This window comes from Salmo salar, unplaced genomic scaffold, assembly GCF_905237065.1.
Source record: "Salmo salar unplaced genomic scaffold, Ssal_v3.1, whole genome shotgun sequence".
Lineage (NCBI taxonomy): Eukaryota > Metazoa > Chordata > Actinopteri > Salmoniformes > Salmonidae > Salmo > Salmo salar.
The window spans coordinates 10,001-20,000 of record NW_025547998.1 but is presented as its reverse complement, the minus strand read 5'-3'; the positions used below and the strand labels follow the sequence as shown (position 1 = coordinate 20,000).

The 10,000-nt window shown below is 39.6% G+C and overlaps 1 protein-coding gene across 1 annotated transcript in view; it reads right to left on the bottom strand.

The window, feature by feature from the left end:
• LOC106592057 (mitogen-activated protein kinase 1) overlaps nucleotides 1–10,000 on the bottom strand; it is a 29,321-nt gene that overhangs the window by 19,260 nt on the left and 61 nt on the right. Inside the window, exons 1-2 of the mRNA XM_045711836.1 lie at nucleotides 9,807–10,000; nucleotides 5,495–5,611 (exon numbers count right to left, since the gene is read on the bottom strand). The exon at nucleotides 9,807–10,000 is cut by the window's right edge and continues 61 nt beyond it. Of these exons, the coding sequence (XP_045567792.1) occupies nucleotides 5,495–5,611; nucleotides 9,807–10,000 (311 nt within the window). The remainder of the gene's footprint in view (nucleotides 1–5,494; nucleotides 5,612–9,806) is intronic.

The following is a 10,000-nucleotide window of genomic DNA, read 5'->3' as shown; positions in this document are numbered from 1 at the left end:
ACAGCATTTGCTTTGTAGACTAATATGGGGTGTTATAGTGTAGTATTATAGACTAACATGGGGTGTTATAGTGTAGTGGTGTATTATAGACTAATATGGGGTGTTATAGTGTAGTATTATAGACTAATATGGGGTGTTATAGTGTAGTAATATAGACTAATATGGGGTGTTATAGTGTAGTATTATAGACTAATATGGGGTGTTATAGTGTAGTATTATAGACTAATATGGGGTGTTATAGTGTAGTAATATAGACTAATATGGGGTGGTATAGTGTAGTAATATAGACTAATATGGGGTGTTATAGTGTAGTAATATAGACTAATATGGGGTGTTATAGTGTAGTAATATAGACTAATATGGGGTGTTATAGTGTAGTGGTGTATTATAGACTAATATGGGGTGTTATAGTGAAGTGGTGTATTATAGACTAATATGGGGTGTTATAGTGTAGTATTATAGACTAATATGGGGTGTTATAGTGTAGTAATATAGACTAATATGGGGTGTTATAGTGTAGTATTATAGACTAATATGGGGTGTTATAGTGTAGTATTATAGACTAATATGGGGTGTTATAGTGTAGTATTATAGACTAATATGGGGTGTTATAGTGTAGTATTATAGACTAATATGGGGTGTTGTAGTGTAGTGGTGTATTATAGACTAATATGGGGTGTTATAGTGTAGTATTATAGACTAATATGGGGTGTTATAGTGTAGTATTATAGACTAATATGGGGTGTTATAGTGTAGTGGTGTGTTATAGACTAATATGGGGTGTTATAGTGTAGTATTATAGACTAATATGGGGTGTTATTGTGTAGTGGTGTATTATAGACTAATATGGGGTGTTATAGTGTAGTATTATAGACTAATATGGGGTGTTGTAGTGTAGTGTAGTAATATAGACTAACATGGGGTGTTGTAGTGTAGTGTAGTAATATAGACTAACATGGGGTGTTATAGTGTAGTGGTGTATTATAGACTAATATGGGGTGTTATAGTGTAGTATTATAGACTAATATGGGGTGTTATAGTGTAGTAATATAGACTAATATGGGGTGTTATAGTGTAGTAATATAGACTAATATGGGGTGTTATAGTGTAGTGGTGTATTATAGACTAATATGGGGTGTTATAGTGTAGTGGTGTATTATAGACTAATATGGGGTGTTATAGTGTAGTGGTGTATTATAGACTAATATGTGGTGTTATAGTGTAGTGGTGTATTATAGACTAATATGGGGTGTTATAGTGTAGTATTATAGACTAATATGGGGTGTTATAGTGTAGTATTATAGACTAATATGGGGTGTTATAGTGTAGTATTATAGACTAATATGGGGTGTTATAGTGTAGTATTATAGACTAATATGGGGTGTTATAGTGTAGTATTATAGACTAATATGGGGTGTTATAGTGTAGTATTATAGACTAATATGGGGTGTTATAGTGTAGTAATATAGACTAATATGGGGTGTTATAGTGTAGTGGTGTATTATAGACTAATATGGGGTGTTATAGTGTAGTATTATAGACTAATATGGGGTGTTATAGTGTAGTATTATAGACTAATATGGGGTGTTATAGTGTAGTATTATAGACTAATATGGGGTGTTATAGTGTGGTATTATAGACTAATATGGGGTGTTATAGTGTAGTATTATAGACTAATATGGGGTGTTATAGTGTAGTATTATAGACTAATATGGGGTGTTATAGTGTAGTGGTGTGTTATAGACTAATATGGGGTGTCATAGTGTAGTAATATAGACTAATATGGGGTGTCATAGTGTAGTAATATAGACTAATATGGGGTGTCATAGTGTAGTATTATAGACTAATATGGGGTGTTATAGTGTAGTAATATAGAGTAATATGGGGTGTTATAGTGTAGTAATATAGAGTAATATGGGGTGTTATAGTGTAGTAATATAGACTAATATGGGGTGTTATAGTGTAGTAATATAGACTAATATGGGGTGTTATAGTGTAGTAATATAGACTAATATGGGGTGTTATAGTGTAGTAATATAGACTAATATGGGGTGTTATAGTGTAGTAATATAGACTAATATGGGGTGTTATAGTATAGTAATATAGACTAATATGGGGTGTTATAGTGTAGTGGTGTATTATAGACTAATATGGGGTGTTATAGTGGTGTATTATAGACTAATATGGGGTGTTATAGTGTGGTATTATAGACTAATATGGGGTGTTATAGTGGTGTATTATAGACTAATATGGGGTGTTATAGTGTAGTAATATAGACTAATATGGGGTGTTATAGTGTAGTGGTGTATTATAGACTAATATGGGGTGTTATAGTGTAGTATTATAGACTAATATGGGGTGTTATAGTGTAGTGGTGTATTATAGACTAATATGGGGTGTTATAGTGTGGTATTATAGACTAATATGGGGTGTTATAGTGTAGTATTATAGACTAATATGGGGTGTTATAGTGTAGTAATATAGACTAATATGGGGTGTTATAGTGTAGTAATATAGACTAATATGGGGTGTTATAGTGTAGTGGTGTATTATAGACTAATATGGGGTGTTATAGTGTAGTATTATAGACTAATATGGGGTGTTATAGTGTAGTATTATAGACTAATATGGGGTGTTATAGTGTAGTATTATAGACTAATATGGGGTGTTATAGTGTAGTGTAGTATTATTGACTAATATGGGGTGTTATAGTGTAGTGGTGTATTATAGACTAATATGGGGTGTTATAGTGTAGTGTAGTATTATAGACTAATATGGGGTGTTATAGTGTAGTGGTGTATTATAGACTAATATGGGGTGTTATAGTGTAGTATTATAGACTAATATGGGGTGTTATAGTGTAGTGGTGTATTATAGACTAATATGGGGTGTTATAGTGTAGTATTATAGACTAATATGGGGTGTTATAGTGTAGTAATATAGACTAATATGGGGTGTTATAGTGTAGTGGTGTACTATAGACTAATATGGGGTGTTATAGTGTAGTATTATAGACTAATATGGGGTGTTATAGTGTAGTATTATAGACTAATATGGGGTGTTATAGTGTAGTATTATAGACTAATATGGGGTGTTATAGTGTAGTGTAGTATTATTGACTAATATGGGGTGTTATAGTGTAGTATTATAGACTAATATGGGGTGTTATAGTGTAGTGTAGTATTATAGACTAATATGGGGTGTTATAGTGTAGTGGTGTATTATAGACTAATATGGGGTGTTATAGTGTAGTGTAGTATTATAGACTAATATGGGGTGTTATAGTGTAGTGGTGTATTATAGACTAATATGGGGTGTTATAGTGTAGTATTATAGACTAATATGGGGTGTTATAGTGTAGTATTATAGACTAATATGGGGTGTTATAGTGTAGTATTATAGACTAATATGGGGTGTTATAGTGTATAGTGTAGCATTATAGACTAATATGGGGTGTTATAGTGTAGTAATATAGACTAATATGGGGTGTTATAGTGTAGTGGTGTATTATAGACTAATATGGGGTGTTATAGTGGTGTATTATAGACTAATATGGGGTGTTATAGTGTAGTATTATAGACTAATATGGGGTGTTATAGTGTAGTAATATAGACTAATATGGGGTGTTATAGTGTAGTAATATAGACTAATATGGGGTGTTATAGTGTAGTATTATAGACTAATATGGGGTGTTATAGTGTAGTATTATAGACTAATATGGGGTGTTATAGTGTAGTATTATAGACTAATATGGGGTGTTATAGTGTAGTAATATAGACTAATATGGGGTGGTATAGTGTAGTAATATAGACTAATATGGGGTGTTATAGTGTAGTAATATAGACTAATATGGGGTGTTATAGTGTAGTGGTGTATTATAGACTAATATGGGGTGTTATAGTGTAGTAATATAGACTAATATGGGGTGTTATAGTGTAGTATTATAGACTAATATGGGGTGTTATAGTGTAGTATTATAGACTAACATGGGGTGTTGTAGTGTAGTGTAGTAATATAGACTAACATGGGGTGTTATAGTGTAGTGGTGTATTATAGACTAATATGGGGTGTTATAGTGTAGTATTATAGACTAATATGGGGTGTTATAGTGTAGTATTATAGACTAATATGGGGTGTTATAGTGTAGTATTATAGACTAATATGGGGTGTTATAGTGTAGTAATATAGACTAATATGGGGTGGTATAGTGTAGTATTATAGACTAATATGGGGTGTTATAGTGTAGTATTATAGACTAACATGGGGTGTTGTAGTGTAGTGTAGTAATATAGACTAACATGGGGTGTTATAGTGTAGTGGTGTATTATAGACTAATATGGGGTGTTATAGTGTAGTATTATAGACTAATATGGGGTGTTATAGTGTAGTATTATAGACTAATATGGGGTGTTATAGTGTAGTATTATAGACTAACATGGGGTGTTGTAGTGTAGTGTAGTAATATAGACTAACATGGGGTGTTATAGTGTAGTGGTGTATTATAGACTAATATGGGGTGTTATAGTGTAGTAATATAGACTAATATGGGGTGTTATAGTGTAGTAATATAGACTAATATGGGGTGTTATAGTGTAGTAATATAGACTAATATGGGGTGTTATAGTGTAGTATTATAGACTAATATGGGGTGTTATAGTGTAGTATTATAGACTAATATGGGGTGTTATAGTATAGTAATATAGACTAATATGGGGTGTTATAGTGTAGTATTATAGACTAATATGGGGTGTTATAGTGTAGTATTATAGACTAATATGGGGTGTTATAGTGTAGTGGTGTTATAGTGGTGTATTGAGCTGGTATAGTGTAGTGGTGTGGTGTATAGTGGTGTATTGTGGTGTGTAGTGGTGTGTAGTGGTGTATTGTGGTGTGTAGTGGTGTGGTGTATTGTGGTGTGTAGTGGTGTATTGAGGTGTTATAGTGTAGTGGTGTATTGGGGTGTATTGTGGTGTATAGTGGTGTATTGGGGTGTTAGTGTAGTGGTGTATAGTGGTGTATTGGGGTGTATTGGGGTGTATAGTGGTGTATTGGGGTGATGGGTAGTGGTGTATAGTGGTGTATTGGGGTGTATTGTGGTGTATTGGGGTGTTATAGTGTAGTGGTGTATAGTGGTGTATAGTGGTGTATAGTGGTGTATTGGGGTGTATTGTGGTGTATTGGGGTGTTATAGTGTAGTGGTGTATAGTGGTGTATAGTGGTGTATTGGGGTGTATAGTGGTGTATAGTGGTGTATAGTGGTGTATAGTGGTGTATTGTGGTGTATTGTGGTGTATTAGGGTGTTATAGTGTAGTGGTGTATAGTGGTGTATAGTGGTGTATAGTGGTGTATAGTGGTGTATAGTGGTGTATTGGGGTGTTATAGTGTAGTGGTGTATAGTGGTGTATTGGGGTGTATAGGGGTGTATAGTGGTGTATAGTGGTGTATAGTGGTGTATAGTGGTGTATAGTGGTGTATTGAGCTGTTGCAGTTCACCTTGGAGTTCAGCATGATCTCAGGTGCACGGTACCAACGAGTCGCAACGTACTCTGTCAGGAAGCCCGTGTGGTCGTGGTCCGGGTCAGCCACACGTGCGAGACCAAAGTCACAGATCTAAGGAGGGGAGAAGTTTAGCAAGGAGAGGAGGATAGGAGGTGGAGGGTAGAGGACAGAGGAGGGTAGAGAAGGAGGGTCGAGAGAGACGAGTGGGTGGACCTGGTGCTAATTTGTTCAATCAATCCACTAACTTGAGGTCGCAGATGGTATTGAGCAGTAGGTTTAGGCCTCGGTGCAGGACATTAGGGTTCTGTACCTCTAGATAACAGATGGTATTGAGCAGTAGGTTTAGGCCTCGGTGCAGGACATTAGGGTTCTGTACCTCTAGATAACAGATGGTATTGAGCAGTAGGTTCAGGCCTCGGTGCAGGACATTAGGGTTCTGTACCTCTAGATAACAGATGGTATTGAGCAGTAGGTTTAGACCTCGGTGCAGGACATTAGGGTTCTGTACCTCTAGATAACAGATGGTATTGAGCAGTAGGTTTAGACCTCGGTGCAGGACATTAGGGTTCTGTACCTCTAGATAACAGATGGTATTGAGCAGTAGGTTTAGACCTCGGTGCAGGACATTAGGGTTCTGTACCTCTAGATAACAGATGGTATTGAGCAGTAGGTTTAGGCCTCGGTGCAGGACATTAGGGTTCTGTACCTCTAGATAACAGATGGTATTGAGCAGTAGGTTTAGGCCTCGGTGCAGGACATTAGGGTTCTGTACCTCTAGATAACAGATGGTATTGAGCAGTAGGTTCAGGCCTCGGTGCAGGACATTAGGGTTCTGTACCTCTAGATAACAGATGGTATTGAGCAGTAGGTTTAGGCCTCGGTGCAGGACATTAGGGTTCTGTACCTCTAGATAACAGATGGTATTGAGCAGTAGGTTCAGGCCTCGGTGCAGGACATTAGGGTTCTGTACCTCTAGATAACAGATGGTATTGAGCAGTAGGTTTAGGCCTCGGTGCAGGACATTAGGGTTCTGTACCTCTAGATAACAGATGGTATTGAGCAGTAGGTTTAGGCCTCGGTGCAGGACATTAGGGTTCTGTACCTCTAGATAACAGATGGTATTGAGCAGTAGGTTCAGGCCTCGGTGCAGGACATTAGGGTTCTGTACCTCTAGATAACAGATGGTATTGAGCAGTAGGTTTAGGCCTCGGTGCAGGACATTAGCGTTCTGTACCTCTAGATAACAGATGGTATTGAGCAGTAGGTTTAGACCTCGGTGCAGGACATTAGGGTTCTGTACCTCTAGATAACAGATGGTATTGAGCAGTAGGTTCAGGCCTCGGTGCAGGACATTAGGGTTCTGTACCTCTAGATAACAGATGGTATTGAGCAGTAGGTTTAGACCTCGGTGCAGGACATTAGGGTTCTGTACCTCTAGATAACAGATGGTATTGAGCAGTAGGTTTAGGCCTCGGTGCAGGACATTAGGGTTCTGTACCTCTAGATAACAGATGGTATTGAGCAGTAGGTTTAGACCTCGGTGCAGGACATTAGGGTTCTGTACCTCTAGATAACAGATGGTATTGAGCAGTAGGTTTAGGCCTCGGTGCAGGACATTAGGGTTCTGTACCTCTAGATAACAGATGGTATTGAGCAGTAGGTTTAGACCTCGGTGCAGGACATTAGGGTTCTGTACCTCTAGATAACAGATGGTATTGAGCAGTAGGTTTAGGCCTCGGTGCAGGACATTAGGGTTCTGTACCTCTAGATAACAGATGGTATTGAGCAGTAGGTTCAGGCCTCGGTGCAGGACATTAGGGTTCTGTACCTCTAGATAACAGATGGTATTGAGCAGTAGGTTTAGGCCTCGGTGCAGGACATTAGGGTTCTGTACCTCTAGATAACAGATGGTATTGAGCAGTAGGTTTAGGCCTCGGTGCAGGACATTAGGGTTCTGTACCTCTAGATAACAGATGGTATTGAGCAGTAGGTTTAGACCTCGGTGCAGGACATTAGGGTTCTGTACCTCTAGATAACAGATGGTATTGAGCAGTAGGTTTAGGCCTCGGTGCAGGACATTAGGGTTCTGTACCTCTAGATAACAGATGGTATTGAGCAGTAGGTTCAGGCCTCGGTGCAGGACATTAGGGTTCTGTACCTCTAGATAACAGATGGTATTGAGCAGTAGGTTTAGGCCTCGGTGCAGGACATTAGGGTTCTGTACCTCTAGATAACAGATGGTATTGAGCAGTAGGTTTAGGCCTCGGTGCAGGACATTAGGGTTCTGTACCTCTAGATAACAGATGGTATTGAGCAGTAGGTTTAGACCTCGGTGCAGGACATTAGAATTCTGTACCTCTAGATAACAGATGGTATTGAGCAGTAGGTTTAGGCCTCGGTGCAGGACATTAGGGTTCTGTACCTCTAGATAACAGATGGTATTGAGCAGTAGGTTCAGGCCTCGGTGCAGGACATTAGGGTTCTGTACCTCTAGATAACAGATGGTATTGAGCAGTAGGTTTAGGCCTCGGTGCAGGACATTAGGGTTCTGTACCTCTAGATAACAGATGGTATTGAGCAGTAGGTTCAGGCCTCGGTGCAGGACATTAGGGTTCTGTACCTCTAGATAACAGATGGTATTGAGCAGTAGGTTTAGGCCTCGGTGCAGGACATTAGGGTTCTGTACCTCTAGATAACAGATGGTATTGAGCAGTAGGTTCAGGCCTCGGTGCAGGACATTAGGGTTCTGTACCTCTAGATAACAGATGGTATTGAGCAGTAGGTTTAGACCTCGGTGCAGGACATTAGGGTTCTGTACCTCTAGATAACAGATGGTATTGAGCAGTAGGTTTAGACCTCGGTGCAGGACATTAGGGTTCTGTACCTCTAGATAACAGATGGTATTGAGCAGTAGGTTTAGACCTCGGTGCAGGACATTAGGGTTCTGTACCTCTAGATAACAGATGGTATTGAGCAGTAGGTTCAGGCCTCGGTGCAGGACATTAGGGTTCTGTACCTCTAGATAACAGATGGTATTGAGCAGTAGGTTTAGGCCTCGGTGCAGGACATTAGGGTTCTGTACCTCTAGATAACAGATGGTATTGAGCAGTAGGTTCAGGCCTCGGTGCAGGACATTAGGGTTCTGTACCTCTAGATAACAGATGGTATTGAGCAGTAGGTTTAGACCTCGGTGCAGGACATTAGGGTTCTGTACCTCTAGATAACAGATGGTATTGAGCAGTAGGTTTAGGCCTCGGTGCAGGACATTAGGGTTCTGTACCTCTAGATAACAGATGGTATTGAGCAGTAGGTTTAGACCTCGGTGCAGGACATTAGGGTTCTGTACCTCTAGATAACAGATGGTATTGAGCAGTAGGTTTAGGCCTCGGTGTAGGACATTAGGGTTCTGTACCTCTAGATAACAGATGGTATTGAGCAGTAGGTTTAGACCTCGGTGCAGGACATTAGGGTTCTGTACCTCTAGATAACAGATGGTATTGAGCAGTAGGTTTAGGCCTCGGTGCAGGACATTAGGGTTCTGTACCTCTAGATAACAGATGGTATTGAGCAGTAGGTTCAGGCCTCGGTGCAGGACATTAGGGTTCTGTACCTCTAGATAACAGATGGTATTGAGCAGTAGGTTTAGGCCTCGGTGCAGGACATTAGGGTTCTGTACCTCTAGATAACAGATGGTATTGAGCAGTAGGTTTAGGCCTCGGTGCAGGACATTAGGGTTCTGTACCTCTAGATAACAGATGGTATTGAGCAGTAGGTTTAGACCTCGGTGCAGGACATTAGGGTTCTGTACCTCTAGATAACAGATGGTATTGAGCAGTAGGTTTAGGCCTCGGTGCAGGACATTAGGGTTCTGTACCTCTAGATAACAGATGGTATTGAGCAGTAGGTTCAGGCCTCGGTGCAGGACATTAGGGTTCTGTACCTCTAGATAACAGATGGTATTGAGCAGTAGGTTTAGGCCTCGGTGCAGGACATTAGGGTTCTGTACCTCTAGATAACAGATGGTATTGAGCAGTAGGTTTAGGCCTCGGTGCAGGACATTAGGGTTCTGTACCTCTAGATAACAGATGGTATTGAGCAGTAGGTTTAGACCTCGGTGCAGGACATTAGTAGTAGTAGGTCTGGAGGTTGGGCCCCCAGATAGCATATAAACACGTCATAAGGCATAAAAAAAAATACATTTAAAAAAATCTAAGGAAATTAGCTATAAAACAACACCATTTTCTCTGCCCCACAGTGCAGGACATTAGGGGATGAGGGGCAGGGATCAAAGGTTAGGGTTCTGTACCTTTAGATCACAGGTGGTATTGAGCAGCAGGTTGGAGGGTTTAAGGTCGCGGTGCAGGACGTTGGCAGAGTGGATGTACTTCAGGCCTCTCAGGATCTGGTACAGGAAGTAACAGATGTGATCGTTGCTCAGGTGCTGGGTCTTCAGGAGCTTATACAGGTCTGTCTCCATCAGGTCCTGCACGATGTAGCTAG